Source organism: Diceros bicornis, chromosome 31 (genome assembly GCF_020826845.1).
Source record: "Diceros bicornis minor isolate mBicDic1 chromosome 31, mDicBic1.mat.cur, whole genome shotgun sequence".
Lineage (NCBI taxonomy): Eukaryota > Metazoa > Chordata > Mammalia > Perissodactyla > Rhinocerotidae > Diceros > Diceros bicornis.
The window spans coordinates 9,059,299-9,080,097 of record NC_080770.1 but is presented as its reverse complement, the minus strand read 5'-3'; the positions used below and the strand labels follow the sequence as shown (position 1 = coordinate 9,080,097).

Sequence of the window (20,799 nt, the reverse complement as noted above, 5' to 3'; positions counted from 1 at the left end):
CAGGCCCGCTCCTGCCTCAGGGCCTTTGCACAGGCCATCCCCTCTGCCTAGAATGCTCTCCTCCCAGATATCCACAGAGCTCACTCCCTCACCTCCTTCAAGTCTGCTCAAGTGTCACCTTCTCAGTGAGGCCTACACTAACCACCTTAGTCTTTCACCTCTACCCCCTCACCCCAGCAACCCTGACCCACCTTAGCTGGCTCTATTTTATTTCCATGACACTTAATACTATTACGTCTGTTGTCTGTCTTCTCGCAGTTGTAAGTTCCCCAAGGGCAGAGATCTTTGTTTTGTTCACTGATACACCTAGAAGAGTGCCTTGCACATAGTAGGTCCTCAATAGAGATTTGTGAATGAATGAATATGCAGATTGGAGGGGGGTAAATGTGCAGTGATAATTAATCTTTAAGGAGAACTAGGAAGGCTCCGGGATTGGAGAAGGTGACATCTGAACTGAATCTTGAAGTACGTCCGGAAGCTGAGGTAGGTGACTGGCCATTGATCAGCCTGAACAAAAGCATGGAGGTGAGAGAGCCTGGTGGCCGGGCTGCAGCTGGGGGGAGGTGTCAACCAGCAGTGCTGAGTTGGAGAGGATATTAGCAAGCTAAGTTGGGGCCAGATTGTGCAAAGCTTCCAATGCAGGCTAAAGGCTTTTTTTACCTCCAGGACTGGTTACGAAATGTCTGGGGCCCAGCGCACAATGAAAAGGCAGGGCCCCCTTGATGAAAATTACAAGAGGATGACAGCAGAGCATTACATCAAACTCAAAGCCCTTCTAAGAGTAGGGCTTTGTGTGACTGCACAGGTCCTAGGCCCATGGAGCCAGCCCTGCCTGTCCCTCAAGGAAGCTGGTGAGAACCTTCCAGCAGGCAGAGATGTAATTAGAGCTGGACTTTAGGAAGATTATTCTGGCCTGTCTGGTGGAGTACGTCGGAGGAAGTCCAGGCAGGGAGACCAGTTAGGCAGCCTTGTGAGGAAGACGAGGGGACAGGTGGGGTGGGGGTGGGGGCTAAAGGTCAGAGGGCAGGGGTGAGAACACGAGCGAGGACAAGGATGGAGAAGGTAGAGTTTGCTGAGACGAGAACCTGGGCCCTGGCAGACCCCCGAGCACACCTTCCTCTGCTCCTCCAACCTCTTCCCCTTCTTCCTTCTTTCCAGACCCTTGGAGGTGACACCGGACACAGGACTCAGCAGTGTGTCTCCCTTTGGCCACCAGAGGGCAGATCATTCTCATGGATTTTCAGAGAAGAATTTGGGGTTGGGGAGTGGAATGTCCCCTGTCCTCACCTCTTCCTCTTATTTGTCCTCACCTCCTCCTGTGTTCCTTCATCAACGGCTGGGTGCCTGGATGGAGCTGGGGCAGGGCATGGGGAGTTGTCCTAGAGTCCCGGATATTTACTAGGTCTGTAGGTGGTACCTGTCGCCTCAGGAAGTACTTTCATATCATTATCTCCTTGCGTCTGTCCGGCTGCCTATTTCTCTGGGTGACTTGGCCGAGGGCTCTGCTCTAGAAACTGTAGCTGGGAGTTGGAAGTGAAGCATCCGAGGTCCAGCCAGCACTTTTTCTCGCAATCCCTGGGGCCTCTCTGCTCCTGTACCTTTTTGGGGACTTGATGCTTGAGCCTGGTCTCTGTCTTCTGGGGGGACTCTGGCTTCTGCCCACCTGAAGCTGCTGTTGAGCCCTGGGAGGCGGGGGACAAGGGCAAATTCCAACATGTCTGGATCTGATGGGTGGGAGCCCCTTGGAGCCAGAGGAATCAGATCAGCCTCTCCCAATGAGACAGTCTAGGGGGAGTGAAGAGTGGGCTCAGTTTGCCACATGGACTTCCTGTTAGTCAGGAGCTCTGCAAAAATGAGAGGGACCTGAGAGCTCATGAATCCAGCGACCTCGCTTTATTGATGGGGAAACTGAGGCCCAGGGAAGGAAAGGAACTTCTCCAGGTGCCCATTCTTTGTGCCATCCTGAGGCATCCTCATCGTCAACTAGTTTCTCTCTCTTTTTCCACGAGTTTTCTTGTCTTAGAAGGGATAACTGAAATGTGAATTAAGATGAGAATTTCTCTCCTGCCTTACCTTACAGGGGTATTTAAAAAGGTAACTGGTGTGACTCAACATTACCACAGTGTGATGTCATTTTGTGCTATTTTGAACAATTAAAAGATTTTTTTTGAAATTAAAAGGTCACTGGAATTTAAAGATGTTATTTAGAATGTCATCCCTGGAACAAAGGCACGGATTCTCTCAGTATAGGGAGGTCAAGGAGCCTGCACTCAGAGATGTTACGTGATTTTTCCAAGGTCACACAGCATTTTCAGTCCACAGAACTGGGCTTGGGATGCAGGGCTGGGGAGACTTCTGCAGCCTCCCGCAGCTGGGAGCCAAGGACGCTGACCAAGTGTCTGCCCAGGTCCTTGAGGTGCCCTGCGGACTTGATGTGGGTGTATGGGTAGATAAATAGAAGCCAAGACAGACGATGGCAGGGGATGAATGATAGTAGACAGACAATAGGCTAACACTGCATTTGACGGGTGACATATGTTGATAGACAGGTTGGGTGACAAACGAGATGGATTTTATGAGCTGACCAACAGACGGACGAACGGACGCGGAGAAGGGAAGTTGCTTTAAAACCGAAGGATGCCAATCGCAAGGACCGCTGACAGCCTTATTTTCTATTTAGTCAAATAATAACAAGCACAGGTGATCCACGCTCCCTTTCAAGATTTGAAAATATCCGAAAACTGACGGAAAGAAACGAAGAGTCAGATTCTGGATACCTCCTGAGGGAATGACCCGGGGCTCGCCAGGCCTCGGGTGTTGCCGGAAATGGCCGACGACAGCCGTCGGCAGCGGAGCGGGACGGGGGCGTGGCCGGCTCACGGCTCGCAGAGCCTCTTCGGGTGTTTCCGGAAACTGCCGAGCGCCAGCTTGAAGCGGGCGGGGAAAGGCCTGTGGGCGTGGCTGGAGTACCCGGGGTGGCTTCGTGGATTTCCGTAAACAGAGCCGAAACTCGGTCTTCGGCATCAAGGAGGCGCGCGCGTCCCCAGGGGTTACCTTCTTCGGGTGTTTCCGGAATTCACCCGTAGTCCGTGGCCGGGAGGAGGAGGCGCGCCCCCCTCCCGTTCCTAGCCGCTTCGGATGTTTCCGGCTGCTGCCGGCGGAAAGAGCCGAGGGCCGGCGGTGGTGGCGGCCATGTTGGGAGCAGCAGGTCCGGCGGCGGCTGCCTGTGTGCCGGGCGCGGAGCAGTGCCGCTGAGGGCAGGGGAGGAGCGAGGCGGGCGGCCGGCTGCGGCGGCAGAGAGTAGGCGGAGCGGCGCGGCCCGGCCGAAAGGCGGCACAGCCCAGCCGGGGGTCGGGGGGGTGCGGTCCGGAGCCGCTCGGAGCCGGCGCGGCCTAGCCCGAGCGGCGCATCCCCGGGCTGGCGTGAGCGGCTGCCCGGCCTCCCCGCACCCCCGGCCGGGGCCCATGCGGCGGGTGCCCCTGCTGTGAGAAGCCCCGCCCGGCCGGGCTCCGCGCCTTCCCTTCCCTCCCTTCCTCCAAGCTTCTCGGTTCCCTCCCCTGAGATACCGGCGCCATGTCCAGCGCCCGGACCCCCCTACCCACGCTGAACGAGAGGGACACGGAGCAGGTAAGGAGCCCCGAGGGCTCCCCGGATTCTCTGGCTGGGCCCCTGCACCTTGCGGAGCCTCCTCCCTCCTCTGCTCTCCTCGTGCCCTGCTGCCACCCTGCAAGCCGCGGCTGCCCTGTCATCTGGCTCTCGGCCCCGCACATCCCCCTCCGAGTCCGGTCTTGGGACCCACCTCGTCCAGACTCCAAGCTGCACACTTGTCTTCCTGCCGACCCCCCTTCTGCCCTCACCGCCCTCCTGCGCTCTTCCGTGTTACCTCCCCAGCTTCCCCTTCTCTTCCCTTTTTCTCTCGGGGGCCTTTTTGGTCTTTCTCCACCCACGCTTAAAGCAGCCACCCTCCCACTCCTCGAAGAGCACTCCGCGGTGTGCCCCAGATCGTCGTCCACCCCTTCCTCCATCTCTCTCGCCTTGCTCCCCCTCCGCCCGCACCGGTTCTCCCAGTCCCTGGTTATCACCCTCAGGGTCCTTCCCCGGAGTGTGTTCTCGATCCCTGAACCCTGTCCCCTTCCAGTTCCTCCTCTTTTTTACCCTGCTTCTGCCCTCTCCAAATTGCGCTCTCCCTCCTGCTTGCAACCCACCAGCTCTACCCTCATCACCTTTCCCAATCGCTCGCCTACTCTGTGCTCATCACTTTCCCTTCTTCTCTCCAGGAGCTCCCTGGTGCCTCGCGCTGGCATTTGTTGCTTCCGTGTTTCCCATACAGCTGTCATGCGCATAGTTTTCCCACAGGTTGTCTCTGGGGTTCCAGTCGTCACTCCCTTCAAAGTCCTCGGATCCCTCGCGTTCTCTTCCCCCCAGAGTTTGGCTTTTAAGTCTCTTGGCCTCCTGTTTCTCCCTGTGGGTGCCTTACCAGCCTTCTCCCCGGGCTCTTCCTACCGAGGGAAAGACACTATTTCAGCCCCACTCCGTTAACACAACCTGTTGCTTAGTCCTCTCCCGGGCCTCGCTGCATCACCGCCCTTGCCTTTCTGTTTTCTTACATCACAGCACAAACCATGCCTTCCTGTCGCTTCACTCCCGGATCCGTCACTTTTCATAGTATCTTCCTCCTTGCTTGTTGTCTTCCGGTTTCTTTACCCTCACTTCATAATCCTTACTGTGTTTCTTAATCAGGATTGCCTTTCATCTCGGTATTAGTCTCCTGCCTTCTTCACACCGTGTTTATTTCCCCACATATGCCCCTCTCCATCCCCTTCCCATTGGCTAGTCTTTGTAACTCCTGGGCCCAGGCATTTTGCATGCTCGTTTCTTGAGCTACACGCTCCCTCTCATCCTGGCAATCACTGCCGTCATTTGTCACCCAAGCCTTAGCCTTTTCTCTGTCATCTCACCTCTGAGCTGAGAGGCATCCACTTCCACCTCTCCCCTTTGTTTCACCATCTCCAGTGTCCCTTGCTGACTGCTCTGTGGAGAGTCCCCTGCCTGTCACGCCCTTCTTGGTGGAGAACTTTACTAGGCCAAAAAAACTTGACTCGAAAAAGGAGCTCTTCTCCCCTGGGGCTGCAGTGCTTTTTGCATCCTTTTCCCTCCTTACATCCTTGCTGCTTTCCTTTTGTTCCCTTAGTTCTTCGGAGCCCAATAGAACCGTCGTTATAGTCTCTTGCATGTTAACCTTTTCTGAAAAATCTTCCCTCTTTTCATTTTTGCTACGTTCTTTTCTTTTGTTACCCCCGGCTCTGTGTCCCCTGGGCAGTCAGACACTCAAGAGGAGTTCTGGACTGAGTTTCTCTCTGCAGTGGTTCTGGACTGAGTTTCTCTCTGCAGTGGTTGACCCTTTCATTACTGACGGATTGATTGCTTGTGGGGTTGAAACGGGCTGAGAGGGAGGGATGGGTGATTTCCATTTCATCACTGGGTTTGGCAGCTGGTTCTGCAGGGGCCTGAGGTCTTTGGAAACAGGAGCATGGTCTGTATCCCACAGGCTTTCCCTCGCTTGCCAGCTGTTTCTCTCCTTACCGGGAACCGCTTTCTCCAGGCCCTCTTGACGTTGCCTGTGCCATTCCTTTTCCCATCACAACCTTTGTTTTAGCAAGTGAACCCTGCCTGACCAGAGAACTTTCCCAGACTGTTGATTGTGAGCTGGTAGGAGGAGGCCAAGTGACTGACTGGCACCCTCAGGCATTTGGGGAGTGGCTTGGAGTGGAGTGCCTACTCTCTCAGCGAGCCCGTGGGGGGCATTGTGTTCAGCAAAGTGGAGTAACAGACTGCCTCAGTGTGGTTTCTTTGTGCTGTTTACTAAATGTAAATGTATTCCCACCATGGTCTTTTTCTTGTGATGTGTGCATTGATTTCCTCTCTTCCCTACATGCCCAGCATACTGCTGAGCGCGTAGTAGGAACTCGGTGCACACCATGGATTTCATGCTAGCGGTAATCGGTGAACCATTTGGGAGTGTAAGCTGCTGTTTGATAACTTGGTCCGGGGCAGTGCCTGCATACATTGTCATCCTGTTCCAAACTATGAATTACTCATCCTGTTTCCACTCTTTATGGACTTAGGTTCCCCTGAGCCACTTCATAGCTGCTGCTGCTGTTCTCAGTGTAGCCAGTCACACTAGTGACTTGATATTAAGTCTCATTCTAGTAAAAGCATGGACTTTGGAAAACCTTGGATCCACCTTTTGCCGGCAGGTGCCTGTATTTTTTAAATCAAGAAAAAAACCAAGTAGCAGCTCCTCTGATCACGAGATCAGGGATGCAGAAGCATTGGCCTCTTTTAGGGTGGATCATGCTTGTCCTGTTAGGATTCCACTGAGTAGTCATGGAAGCTCAGTCATTGCAGTAAGCCTTAACGTTATGAAATAACATGCCAGGGATTTGCTTGGGCTGATTCCTTCTCCCCAAAGGTGCTCTATCCCCTTTTTTAGACTTAAATTATTTAAACTGGTTTCCACAGGAAATGGGTACACAAACTTCACTGGTTGTCTTCAAGCTCCAATCTCTTCTTGCTCTTCCTCTCCCCCTTTCTTTAAAATATGTGGCTGATGAGAAGCTGTTTTCAGGAGCTCTTTGATCACGTCTGAATTAAACACACACACACACACACACACACACACACACAGAAAATGTTGAAGAATAAAAATAAACCTTGTGTTGCAGGGAGATTGCCTGTTTGCTGTCAGCTCTGCTTCTAACAGTGAAAGTAGGAGATAAAAGAAAGTCAAGCTGTGTCTTTAAGGTGATTTTTGTGACACCTGATTCCGGATGTGCTTCTTCACAGCTGTAGACTCTTCTTCCTTTTGCAGGAGGATTGTGACCTGGGGCCGGTAGTGTGGGGGTTCTTGGTCTGTGAGCTGAGCTTTCTGTTGGCTTCTTTTCCAAAGAGCTCCACTGGCCTGGAGGCTTGGCAGCGGTGAAAGCAGTCAGCAGGATGACTGTTTGTCTTCCAGCCAACAGCAGCAGTCATAGGCAAGTGTGGAGAGGGGTCCAGCTTCCAGACTTCCCCAGCCGCTGGTTAGCACTTTCTGTAACACCTGGTAGAGGGGCTCCATGGCTGCAGACCTGCCCCATCTCTAGTCCTCAGGAACGGGGAGAGAGGGCTCCTGAGGGAAAACAGGAGCCTGTCACTCCCCACCCCGCTTCTCCTGCAGTGGGCAAGGGAGAGGGTTGCTGTCATTCTTCTAGGGGGTGAGTGGCATTGTTTATTCTCTCAGAGAGTTCTGGGAAGAGGAGTTTGGAAGTCCGGGTGAAGGAGGCAAATCTACCATATAGGATCCTGTAAAGAACAACTGAGCCACTCCAAACACACGTATCCCCTGGATCCCGGTGTTGATCCTGGCTGAATGTTGCACTGAATAATTTGGTTTTAGTGTCGTCTAGTAGAGTGCTCAGTCAGCTGTCACGTCACTCCATGCCCTGTGAGCTGCACAGCGCCGTGCTCTGCGTGCTGACTCTGACCTCTGCCCTTTGGCTCTGGCTAAGGGGCTCTTTGGTGGTGCTGCCTTCTGGTCAGGGATGTGAGTGGATGTCAGATATGTTCTCACTTCCTGCTTGGCCCTGGAAATCAGGAATTGCATCTGGTTAGAGCAAGTGCCTTAGGAGTCCCTAGAGTTCATAGACTTGCCATACCATAACCTTTGAACCCAGTAAAGGTAACTACCTAGTAAATTGTAATAATTTCTCTCTCATTTGTGGACTTTGGGAAGCAGCTAAACAAATGGATACAGGGCAGTCACTGAAACTTGGTCTGCTTCAGATTAAAATCAAGTTTGCACAGGGATAACTGAATCTTTCCAGTGGTGACCAAAGATCAGGCCCAAGATTTCTTTCCGTGTAAATGTCTTAAGCAGAATGGATGCCTATGAGGTAGGAAAAGATTGAGAATTTGTTTGCCTGAGAGGTTTGCGTGGTTAGATCCCTTGGGAGTCAAAAACTCCTCAGACTAGACTGCTTACCCTCTGGACAGAACAACCCAGTTCTCAGTGGTCATTTGACCAGGACTAACCCATGCCTTCATGAACTCTCGCCCATTGAGCACTTAGCCACCTGGCTGGCATTTGTCTTCTCCCAGGAGCTTCCATGACTTTCCTACATGTGTATTATGTCAACTTGAATGAATATTTTATGCCTAGAGTGCAGCCAAGCCTCAGACTCTGTGGCCCATTATCGACAAGCGGGGTGGGGGCTGGGTGCCACCTTTGGCCCCCTGATAGTGTCTCTGTAAATGGACTCCCCCCAGCAGCACTTTGAAGCCCATTAATGGATTGGGATGAAGTAACCTCAGCAGATGGAAAGGGCAAGGAGGGTGGTCGTCCTTCTTTCCCTGAGATTGCCTGATGAGGCTGTTCTGCAGTAGCCAGGTCCAGACCCAGCTCCCTCTGCTTGGTCAAGCTGTAGACTGTGGCTTCTAGGCCTCTGCTTTGAGAGGAGGCTATGGAAAGGGTTTGAGTCTCTCTTAGCCATAGTGGTGCTGCCAGGTTCACCACTTTCCTGTCAAAGCAAAAACTGAGAGGGATGTGGAAAGGGTGGGTGGAGTTTAAACCTGGCCCTTCCTCTTTCAGCGGAAGTTCAGCAAAATGACAAACCAGAGAGGTGGCTGAGTTTCCTTCTCTTGATGAGAGATTCCAGTATTTGTATATTTTGCACTTGAAGCTTGGATTCTCCAGGCTTTCTCTCAGCGTTCATCAAACAGGAGTGAGTCACTGTAGTGTTATCTGTGCATTTTCCCCTTCTGTCTGAGCAAAGGGAAGAGTAAGCCTTTACAAACCTTGTGACGGAGGAAACCACCCATTGCCCACTTCTGGCCTGGGGAGAGGCCGTCTATCCCCATGTGAACTCTGAAAGTTCTAGCTCTCAGAGCAGTGTCACTACCGCACACAGCCCCTTTGATGCAGGCCATTGAATGTCATTGCTGTCTTGGAGATCTTGAGATGATATGTCAGATTCTGAAACAACACCAAGAGAGGATCTGGCCCCTTGGTTTCCAGTTCTTTCTCAGAGGAGGAGGGAGCCCAGTTCCTTCTATTGCCCACTAGACCTGCTCCTCCTTTTGGGGGTATAAATAGGTCCTTCATCTGAATGTCTGCTTTTGTCTAGAGTGTTTGGAGTTTCTCGGTCCTTGTGGGGAGTTCTTTCCACAGATGTCTGTCTTTGGGTTGGCACTCGTTTCCCCCCTTTCCATTTATTCCTACATTTCTCATTAGAAAATGGCAAAAAGGGCAAAAACAAATGTATTTCCTCTTGCACAGCAAATGAGTAATTTTAGCCTTATAAAGCCATATAACCACAAGGTTTGGTAGGAGAGAGGGTGAGATGGACACTGATATTGTGGCTAGGTGAATCCTTGGGACAGTGGGGGGATGGGGAAGGGAGAGAGGAGGGATGTGTTCAATGACTGGCTCAGAGCCACCTTTTTCTTTTTAACAGAGGAAGGCGGACCAGACCAGAGGCTTCTCTGTAGAACCAGTCAAGCTGGTTTTGAGCAGCCTCGGCCTATTTTCCCCTGTGCTCTTTGGGAAGTTGGCAATACAAAGGTCTGCCTCCTCTGGGGCTCTGCTCATTGAGGCAGGAGTTTGAAGGATGTCTGTGAACAACCCCTCCCAGCCAAAACTGAATGGGTCTCTGGGCTGGGCCTCTGTACGGGAGTGGGCCTTCTCTACACCCCGTGCAGCTCAAGGCAGCTGTGTGTTACACACCTTTCACTGGAAGCTGTAAGATACAGCTCTTTTTCTCGGGCCCCCTTCACAATTCACAGCTTGGCAAAAGCCCCTCGTCTGTCAGGAGGAAGGCACTGGGTCTGTGGTTGGCTTCTCGTTTGTGGATCTGGAAGGGGCTCGGGACTCCTGGCTGTTGTGGTCTGGCTGCTAGATCCAATGAAACTCCAGACCTTTTGGCTAGGGGCAGCGAGACTGTCCGTCCGGGCCTGCTGGGGAAGAAAAAAGGAGGGAGAATAGTTTTTGGTCTTTGGCAGCTCAGCAGGTACTTCAGCCACTGGAAACAGTTTGAGTTTGTCCCTGATTGGGGTACCTGTAGGAAAGGTGGGAGTTGTCAGTCCCCACGTGCTGGCACTTCCTGAACGGCAGTAGGGACTCTTTCTTGGGAGGGCAGAGCAGGATTCTGAGGCTGCTGCACCATCAGTGCTGCTAATGTAGCAGGATTGTTTTCCCAGTCTCCCACTAAGCAGAAAACTCCCAAGCCTGACAGTTTGGTGATTAATGAGGGAAGCTACCTACAGACAGAACTCCAGCCTGTGCCCTGGTCCTTGGGGGCAGGCTGCCCCTGTTGCTCCTACAATGATCTACTCAGTGCTTCTCCTGAGCACCATTTCACTGAGAGTTTTGTTTTGGTTACTGATATCTTGTATGCAGGGTGGCCCTCTTTTCCTCCACCTTCTTCAGAGCTAAGGGTCTGCTGGCCTTCTCTTACCCCATCACTTCTCCGCCTTCCCTCCACAGATGGTCATCATTCGGCTGTCTTTGCCTGTAGTGTTGGAGGCACTTGTAGCTTGTTGCTTTGCTTTTGCCCACAAGAGTTTGAATTGCTGGTTCTCCAGTCACAGGAAGTGGGGCCCCTTAGGCCCTCTTGGTCTAGCAGAGTTCTGATTGAGTTGAGCTTATGGCAGAGTTGAAAGGAGATCCCAGCACTTTTGGACTTTAAATAAGTGGTTTCCCTGTGGTTCTTTAGAGTCTTGGGTCAGCCCCTGCTGTGACCATGGGTTTACTTAATCTGTAGGCCTGTTTGCTCATCTGTAGAAAGGAAGTAATAATAGTACCTGTCTTACAGGTAGTTGTGAGCATTAAAAGAGTTAATGAGTATAAAGCACATAGAATAGTGCCTGGCAGGATGTAATAATTTTCGTCATCGTTCTGGTTGAGCAACTTGGTAGATTTTCTTCGAGCACCGCACAGCTCCAGGTCAGGGTAAGGGATGTACGTTGGAATTTCCCTGTAATCAATGGAAAGAATCTTGGCCTCTTCTAGCCATTGGGTGCCACGGGTGCTTTTTCTAGCATTTCTGTGTTTTTTTTTTTTTTTTAACGATCAGCTACCTGAAAGAAAACAGAATGCTGTTGGAGAGGTTTAAGTACTTTTGAGAGCACTTTAAAACACAAAAAAAGAGAGTTCATTTATTAGCAAGATATCAATATTAGGCAATTTTATTGATTAAAGAAAACACACACGCATACACACCACCCTCTGCCTGCCCATCCTTCTGTGTGGTGAATGGTGGTGGTGGTGGATGTGCAGCCTCGTTGATGGCTGCAAGGCCAAATCCACAGTCACCAGGGCGTGGGTTTTTTGGAGCGTTGGGATCAGGGTGTTAGAGGAGCCCCATGGAGAGTTTCTTTCATTGAGTCCCTTTCTTCAGGTGCAGCATTTACCCCAAGAGAAGGCTCCCTGTTTCTCTTAAAGACCTCCTGGGAACTTCACAGCTGATGATTTTAGGTTCCCTTTTCACTAGCAGAGGGGCCTTCAAGGACAGGTTCTTGTTGCCTCTGTTGGCTGCTCTGAAGGGAGAAGAAAGCCTCCCCTTGGTGAGGCCTGGAAGGGTCGCCCCCATTTCTCAGCTGCTCCTGTGAGTTTGTAGACTGTGCATCTTGGGCTGAGATTTTGGTCTCAGTTGGTTCCTTGTTTGTCTTCATCTCCTGCCCCTTCTAGAACTTGAAGGCCTTATCAGGACAGCAAGGAAGTTGCTTAGTGTTTTTGCATTACAATTATGGCCAAGGAGAAAGGTAACTGTCACCTCAGAGCTCGTCAGGGAATTTCTTTCACTGTATTTTCCTCCTCCTTTTGACCCCTCTGCTGACTTGTCTCACTTTGTTTTTTTCCGTTTGGTTTCTTTGAACTCTGTTCCTTCATGATGACTGTCCTTCCCGGTTTTCATCTCCGTGTCCCATTCTGCGTTACCTGTTCCTGTGCCTCTTCTGTGGCACGGCTTAGGAGAGGAAATTTGGTAGTCAGGATCTCCTGCGTGTATAGAATCCCACAACCACTCAGTCCTTTCTTTCTCCTATTCCTCTGATTTCTGTAAGGTTAAGGATTCGCTACTTTAGAAAACATTTTCTTTTTATGTCTCGGAGGCCGCCTTCCTCTGTAAAGCCAGGCTTGGCGATGTGACAGCTTATTAGGGGCAGCATCCCAGTTTCCCTGGTGACAGAGTCTAAGTTAGTTCTGGGCTGTTCCTCTGACCTATTGGGAATGCCATAACTCTAAACCCTGTGTTGGGAGAGATCTGAGGAGCCACTTGTTAGTTTTGGATAGTACAATATTGAACTTGGTTCTCAAAGTGTAGTCTGGGGAACTTGGGGGTCCCTAAGACCCTTCCAGTGGTACATGAAGTCAGAATTATTTTCATCGTAACATTAATGCAGCATTTGCGTTTTTCACTCTCATTCTCTCTCAGGATACAGTAGAGTTTTCCAGAGCTGAATGATGTGTGCTGACATCATCACTCTTGGCTGATGAAATGTGTGCTTCTGTGTTCTTGTGTTTTCTAGAATTTTTAAGGTAGTGCTTTAAGGTATAAATGTGACAGTTTTCAATGATGAACACGATTTGTTCTTAGTACTTCTACTGTGCTCTTATTAGCTTGCTTTAGTTATACCTGCTATAATCTCTGTAAACCTCGTTATTGTCCAATAAATAGTTATTTTGAAATCCTGGCATTTTCCTGGCACCTTCGAGGAAACACAATAAGAAGTAAGTACAACTTGTAACACTTACTTGTAAAAACTTTTGGGAAAACTTCTAATTTTAAAAATTTTGTTTACAACTTATTTTAGCATTTAATTGTTTTATTCTAAAATAGAAGAAAATTTATAATATTTCTCTTATATTTAAGGATGAATTGTTGGCTTAAAAAAGGGAGATTAGAAGACTTGCTTTCTCAACACATAGCTGCAGCCTCTGTTTACTGACATGGACAAGTGAAAGGGAGAAATCTGTTCCAGAGAAACTGGGCAAAACTGTAAATAAGAAATGGAAAAAAATGAAAAGAAATGAAATTATGATGCAAGCTATCTTCTCAGCTTTATAGATGTTAATAATGTATCTTATTGCATCTTACACAACGGAACCTTTTCATGCAGTGTTATAGTACTGGTTATGCTGTGGCATCATTTCAAGATCAGTCATTCAGAGTTTAAAGAAAAAGGAGTTGAAGATTTTAAGTGTACACACCATGAGCTCTTTAAAAGCAAAAATTTGTTGCAGCTTTTCAACCTAGAAATGGAAAACGTTGCTGAAGCCTCTTACAGGATAAGTTATCACATTGCTTGGCTGGAAAAGCCCGCCCAGTAGCAGAGAGACTGATGAAGTCTTGAACAGCTGACATTCCTGAATGCCCACTGGACGAAAAGTCAGTAACATACAGGGCAGTGGCACTTCATACGTTTCCGTGACTCGTCGAATTCAAGATTTAGCTGCACACTGAAGACTGAGTTAATATCTTGTTTACAGAATTTTACTTTCACCTTACAAATGAGCAGATTTATAGATGTGGCTCATCTTGTATCAGCACCAACTATGCTTCAAATAATATTTTCTTTTATGTGAATGCTCAACAACAAACACAAGTGGTGATAAATATGCAAAGGGTTGAATAACTTTTTTGACTCTTGTGGTTTATCCTGGAACAACTTCATATGCATTTGCCCTGTTGGTGCAGAAGCAATGGCAGAGAAAACTGCTGGTGCCGTAACAAAAATCAGGGCAGTGGCACCAAACTCTGCTAGTGGTCATAGTCGTGGACTTCTTTCCTGCTACACACTTGTGGTTAAAAAAAAAAGCCATTTTCACTTAAGAATGTCCTGGATGAAGCACTAAAAGTTATTAATTTTTATTAAACCTCAACCCTTTTATAAAGATCTCTTTAATATTCTGAGTGATGAAATGCAAAGTATCCGTGGAGTGTTGCTGCTGTATACCATAGTACAATGACTGTCTTGAGAAAATGCACTTGGGTGTTGGAGCTGAACCAGCTGCGTGGATCATCGTTTTTACTTGAAAGAACAACTGATGGACAAACTGTAGTTATTCATGCTTGAATATTTTTACTGGATGTTTTCTTGAAATTGAACAAAGTGAGTCTGTCATCATAGCCAGTGATAAAATTCAAGTTTTCAGGCGAAAATTCAAATTTTGGAAAACTTGTATTTCTCAAAGATTTTTTTGATGAGATCGGTGGTAAAATTAATGGAATGTGATTTTTTGATATTGTATAAAATGCCAATATTTGGAAATTCTGCGTAATTCTCTGAAGGAATATTTCCCAGATTGCCAGTGGCCAAAAGAACCATTCAAAGTACAAGATGACCAATGGATTTCAATGTAGGAGTACACAAAAGGTTCATTGATAAAATATCAGATTGCACATTGCAACTAGCCTTTAAAAACTACGACTTGTTGAGTTTTGGTCTAGTATCAAAGAAGAAAATCCTCGGTATCTGAAAGCCTATTAAACTACATTTTCCAACTACAGGCCCATGTGAAATGAGATTTTCTTCATGTCTTTCAACCAAAACAACACACAGAAACACACTGAGTGCAGAAGCGGATATGAGAAGTCGGCTCTCTTCCACTAAGCCAGACATTTAGAGATGTACAAGAATGTACAATGCAATTCTTGTCAGGAATTTCACTTTGTTTTAGAAAATATAGTTTTTAATAGAAAATAGGTTATTTGTGTCAACATGTAATAGGTTTATTGTTATTTTGAATTAATTAATAAAAATATTTTTTTAATTATCAGTTTCAGTTTCTAATAAGGTAACTATTGATAACTATAATCCATATGAATGAAACATTTGCAGTCTTCAATGATTTTTTAGAGAGTGTAAAGAGTTCTTGAGACCAAAAAGTGAGAAAACCTTTGTTGTAGACAAAACCTGAGTTGATTGTCCCGTCTTGGGTTGGTTGCTTGCAGTGACTTCCTAAGGAGCTCTTGTTTGCAGTTCCCAGCCCCTGTTTAATCCCTGCCTGCGCCTCAGAGACTGACCCACGTTAGCTTCTTTCTTTCTTCTAATACGTGTAGCATTAGCCCTGTGAGGTTTGTTGTTTTTGTTCTTTTATCTGTGGTTTGTTTATTCTCCCCCCACCTTTTCTTCTTTTTTCCTTAATTTTTTTTCTTTTTGTCATTTTCCCTTTTTCTTTGTTCTTTCATTTTTAATTTTTCTCATTTTTTTTCTTTTTTTGTTTCTAATTTAGTTTGTAGGTATTTGTTTTTTATTTTTTTGGTCTGGCATTGTGTTTTGATTGCATTATGAGATTAGTTCATCAGGTGGACTTCCTTTGGTTTGTATGAAGTTGTGGTTTGGAAAAGAGAGTGTTTTCATTAAATAAGTAACATGTCTACGTGTAACAGCTTTATTAATGTCCTTTTAAATGAATGGTTACATATTTCAGTCTTATTAATTTCTAATATAGTACTTTTGGGGGTCTCAGTTATTTTTTCTAGTGCAAAGGGTTTCTGAAGCCAAAAAGCGTAAGAATCATGGTTGTAGACAAAACTTGGGTTAATTCTCCCTGGCTTGGGTTGGTCAATTTGTTGGTAATTTCATAAAAAACATTTTGCAATTCCCAGCCCCTGTTTAGTCCTAGCTGGGCGGTAGGAAGGCACTTGCTGCCTTGGTTTGCTGTCATTCTAGCTGAGGAAGCTGGTTCTCAGTGACCCAAGGGACTTTGACCAAAGTTGGCTTATTTCCTCCTTCAAATACATAACAGTGGCCTTGTGAGTTTTTTTTAAACAGTTAAATTTTATTTTTTTAAATTTTGAGATAATTTTAAACTTAGAAGAGTTGCAAAAATAGTCCAAAGAGTTCCTGTACATTCTTTACCCAGCTTCCCCTTATGTTAACATCTTATATAACCATAGAACATGTATCAAAACTAAGAATTAATCTTGGTGTAATACTATTAACCAAAATACAGAACTTATGTAGATTTCATCGGTTTTTCCACGGACGTGCTTTTTCTGTCCCAGGATCCAGTTCAGGATCCCCCATTGCATTTAGTTGTCATGTCCCCATAGTCTCCTCAAATCTGTGACCATTTCTTAGTCTTTGCATATCTTTCCTGATGTTGACAATTTTGAAGAATACTGGTCAGTTATTTTTAGAATATTCCTCAGTTATGGTAGTCTGAAATTTTCTCATGGCCTTGTGCTTTTTTTTTTTTTTTTTTTTTTTGTGAGGAAGATCAGCCCTGAGCTAATATCCACGCCAGTCCTCTTTTTTTTGCTGAGGAAGACTGGCTCTGGGCTAACATCCGTGCCCATCTTCCTCCACTTTATATGGGACACTGCCTCAGCATGGCTGGACAAGCAGTGTGTTGGTGCGCGCCTGGGATCCAAACCTGGGCCACCAGCAGCGGAGCGCACACACTTAACCACTACGCCACGAGGCTGGCCCCTGTCGTGGCCTTGTGCTTTAATTTCATTTTTTTATTGTGGTAAAATACACATAACATAAAATTTACCATTTTAATAATTTTTAAGTGTATATTCCAGTGGCAATAAGTACTGTTGTACACAATGTTATATAGCTATCACCACTATTTCTAGATCTTTTTCATCATCCCAAACAAAAACTCTATATCAATGAAACAATAACTCCCCATCTCCCTCTCCCCCAGCCTCTGGTAACCTCTATTCTACTTTCTTTCTCTTTGAATTTACTTGTTCTAAGTATCTCATATAAGTGGAATCATACAATATTTGTCCTTTTGTGTCTGGCTCATTTCACTTAGCCTAATGTTTTCAAGGTTCATCTATGGGCTGGCCTCGTGGCTTAGCGGTTAAGTGCACGCGCTCCGCTACTGGCGGCCCGGGTTCGGATCCTGAGCACGCACCAACACACCGCTTCTCTGGCCATGCTGAGGCCGCGTCCCACATACAGCAACTAGAGGGATGTGCAGCAATGACATACAACTATCTACTGGGGCTTTGGGGGAAAAAAAATAAATAAATAAAATTATTTAAAAAAAAAAGGTTCATCCATGTTGAAGCTTTAATTCCATTTTAAGTTTAACTTGGGTTTTACTATGATGATATGTATTAAGTTGATATGTTGGAAAATAGTTACTGAGATGTGTAGATGTAATGGGTTTAGTAATGTTATTTTAAATGAATTAATAGATAGTTTAACATCTTCTCAGTTTTAATTATAATACAGTAGCAGTAGCCCACATGAGCAAAAACTGTTTGAGGTCCTTAATAATTAAGAGTGTAAATGGTTTCCAGACGGAGATGTGAGATTCACGTTTGTAGACAAATAGAGGATTGGTCATCCCTTTCCTTAATTGGTTGGTTACTTGCTATGACCTCATAATAAGCCTTTGTTTTGCAATTCCCAGAGTCCCGGCTGGGCTGCAGGGAGGCACTTGCTGCCTTGGTTTGCAGACATCCTAGCTGAAGAAGCTGGTTCTCAGTGACCTGAGGGACTTGCACCAAAGTTGGCTTGTTTCCTCCTCCTAATACAAAACATTGGCTTTTTAAAAATTATTATTATTCCATTAAAAAGATCATTTGGCGGGGCCGGCCCGGTGGCGCAAGCGGTTAAGTGCGCGCACTCCGTTGCGGCGGCCCGGGGTTCGCTGGTTCGGATCCCGGGCGCGCACCGACGCACTGCTTGGTAAGCCATGCTGTGGCGGCTTCCCATATAAAGTGGAGGAAGATAGGCACAGATGTTAGCCCAGGGCCGTCTTCCTCAGCAAAAAAAGAGGAGGATTGGCGGATGTTAGCTCAGGGCTGATCTCCTCACAAAAAAAAAAAAAAAAGATCATTTGGCTTACTTGGATTTCATTATGACACTATTTTTTTTTTTAAGCTTGTATGTTGCCTATTGGTCAATTCCAAATTTGAAAACTGCAAAGCTTGCTTAGCCTATCTCCTTGAAGAACCTTGATGCCTACAATAGCTGAAGGCTGGTAGGTTCTAGTCACTCACTAAGGCCAGAACAGCCACCAGTCTGTTCTCTGGGTGGCTCTAGAGCCCACACACTTTGTTCCTGTTTCTCTCTACTTACCTCTTCGTTAGCCCTGTTTCTTAATGAAACATGTCTGCGAAATCCCACACTTAGGTAGGTACACTTTATTTTCTCCTGTAAGAGGATTCGCTTTAACCCCACATGTTGTGTTTGTAACAGTGTGTGAACTTTATCTTTAGGAGACAGGTGAAATTGCAGTAGATACACAGTTTCTGAATGACCTTATAATTTCAACCTTATCTTTTGCTTGTACTCATCCTCCTGTTTCTGTAGCACCTCTGAATTTTAAAAGCTTCCCTTAGTACCGAGAATAGTAGACCTTTGGGCCTCTTCTGATAGTCACTTGGACTAAGTTTAAGCAAATCTTTTCAAACTCATTTAATCAGAATCACTTCTCAGAGTCATTAAAAAAAACTTGAATCAAGTGCTTAACTTACATCAAGTGCTTAACATCAACTTGAGGCTGCAGATAGACTTGCAGCGTTATTGCTCCATTTCCCGTCACTCAGCAAGTCCCATAATCCTCTGCTTTTTACACAAAGCATATTTCTTTTCAGATTCACATGTGGCTTTCATTTCAATTCCAGAATTGAACTTGATGTGCTTTTTTCTCTCTCTTTGGCCACTGGTCTGTGTGGAAGATAGACTTTTGCTTTCAAAGGAGATTTGTTCACTCTATTAGCTAAGGCAGTGACTCAGTAACAGTGCCTCCTGATGGCCCTCTGAGTACATTACTCTGTTCCAAGTGGTTGGGAAACTCTTAAAGGGAATGGACTGAGTTTGTGAGGAGTGGACACTGCACCTACCCGTTCTCACTCATAGGGCAGGGGTGTCCTGAGGCTAGTGTCTTTAGTGATAAACAAAATAATAGCCAACATTTATTGAGCACTGACTTTGTCCCAGACACTTACTTAACTTTTACATTCGTTAGCTCATTTCATCTTTGTGGGACAGTAGGTCTTATTATTTCCCTACTTTGCAGAGGAAACAGAGGCCCAGCAATGTTGAGTAACTTGGTTAAGGTAACAAACCCAAGTGGTCGAGAGTGTGTGTTCGTGTCAGGACGAGACTTTCTGGGCCCTGGCTTCAGTTGTGTCCAGGCAGTAGAAGATAGATCCCTTAGGATTAGCTTCCAGTCAGTGTGGGGCTAAATACATCTCCCAGGTTGGCTTTGGAGTGGTGTGTGGGCTCCTCTGCCTGACTGTTTCTTTCTGCCCCCTGTGGCCTACTGTAAAAGCGTGCGGGGGCTGCGGTGCAGCCATGCAGCTCTCTGGGCTCACCTCCCTGGTCTTGACTGCTCCACACAAGAGCCGGGAAACTGTTTTTAAAACTCTGTTGTTTAGTTCTGGCTGGTGATTCTCCTCTTTATCTCTTCTCATCTTCTGAAATTTCAAGAACCCCTTTAGAAAAACCAGAGTCCTGAGACCTAAAATCGGTAAGCAACAAGTAGGCACCTCCATAGGATAGGGCAGTTTGGATTCCTAGATTTGACTGTCCTGCTCTGTGGCACCCATAAAATGCTGGGATTCGAGAACTCTTTTTTTTTGTGAGCACTCCTCCTCCTCCCACCCAAAAAAGAAGAACAGAGCTTTTGTGTGTGGATCGTAACTGTGTACATTTTATCCTTATGAAACTGACGTTCTCTCTTTACAACCCTCTGTGTGCCACTTACACAGGCAGAGGCCCAGAGCTCCTCGCTTTTAGCCTTGGCTGCCAAGGGCACTGAGCACCGTAGCTGGTAGTGCCAGGCCTCTGTGTGCGTTTGGGACTTGCTGGTTCAATCCTGGAAGCTGAACTGTGGCCATCCTGCTGTGTCTCTTTATCCCATTGCTTGTGTAATATGCTACTACTTCCTGTTGCATTTGTTCGGTCTTTCTTTTGGTTCCCCTCTCTCTCCTGAGCTTAGCTGGTCCCCATAGCTCTTCATGTGGTCCTCCCAGACGTCTGCAGTTGTGTCTTAGTGAGAGATTGCTGTGTGCTCCTCTGTGGAGTGTTAGTTAACTGGAGTTTATGAGTTTATGGTTTGATTTACTTGCTGTCTCACCCTGGCAATAGTGCCTTTTCCTGTATCCTGTTAGAGGTTTTGATTTTTATTAGCAAGGTTCTGAAATTTTGAGCCTATTTTAAGATGCCAGCATGGGGTGAGGGTAAAGGGGTGAGCCACTGCCCCTGATTCAGGCATCACTTATGCACTTGTGCCCTTCTGCTGCCCTAGTAGAGAAAGAGAGGGAGTTCAACTGTATGGTTGTATTTGTGTTCAGACCTGATTCATTTCTCCAAGATTGCAGTTATATGCCATTTCTAAATTACTTTAGAACCCATCTTTTTGTTACACTGGAAAACCAAGGTCCACATAAATTACTTTGAGAAGCATAGCCTCTTGGCTTTCTTAGGAGTGGTTCTCCTCCTCCCCACTCCCCGTCTCCAACACATTTTTATCTCTCAGCAGAGGTGGCTGTTGTTCACACACAGGTGTTCTTTAGTGATGCAGGCCACTGCTTCCTAGGAGAGTGCATGGCAGTGTTTTCTTGCTAATGAAAAGGCTGTCATAATGGGTTAGGTCCACAGGGGCTCTGCCCTTCTGTACTTGTATTCCCAGGGAGAAAAATCTCTACCTTAATTACCACATCAGCTGGCAGAGAGGTGTGGCTGCTAATTGATTAGATGACAGTCCTTTGCATCAATGTGGAAGTGTTGGGGTTGTTTTGTATTGTTTTTAAATAAACAAATAGATTTATTTAAGCTAAGTTTATT

At 46.8% G+C, this 20,799-nt stretch overlaps 1 protein-coding gene across 7 annotated transcripts in view; it reads left to right on the top strand.

Moving 5' to 3' along the window:
- Positions 1-3,066: 3,066 nt before the first annotated feature.
- The window catches only part of MARK2 (microtubule affinity regulating kinase 2), a 56,762-nt gene continuing 39,029 nt past the window's right edge, over positions 3,067-20,799 (top strand). For 2 of the 7 annotated variants that reach the window (XM_058526594.1, XM_058526589.1), the window contains exon 1: positions 3,071-3,627. In XM_058526594.1, the coding sequence (XP_058382577.1) occupies positions 3,574-3,627 (54 nt within the window). In that variant the 5' untranslated portion in view covers positions 3,071-3,573. Of the gene's footprint in view, positions 3,628-20,799 lie in introns of all 7 variants that reach the window. The other 5 variants (XM_058526588.1, XM_058526592.1, XM_058526590.1 and 2 more) reach the window with 5 other exon arrangements.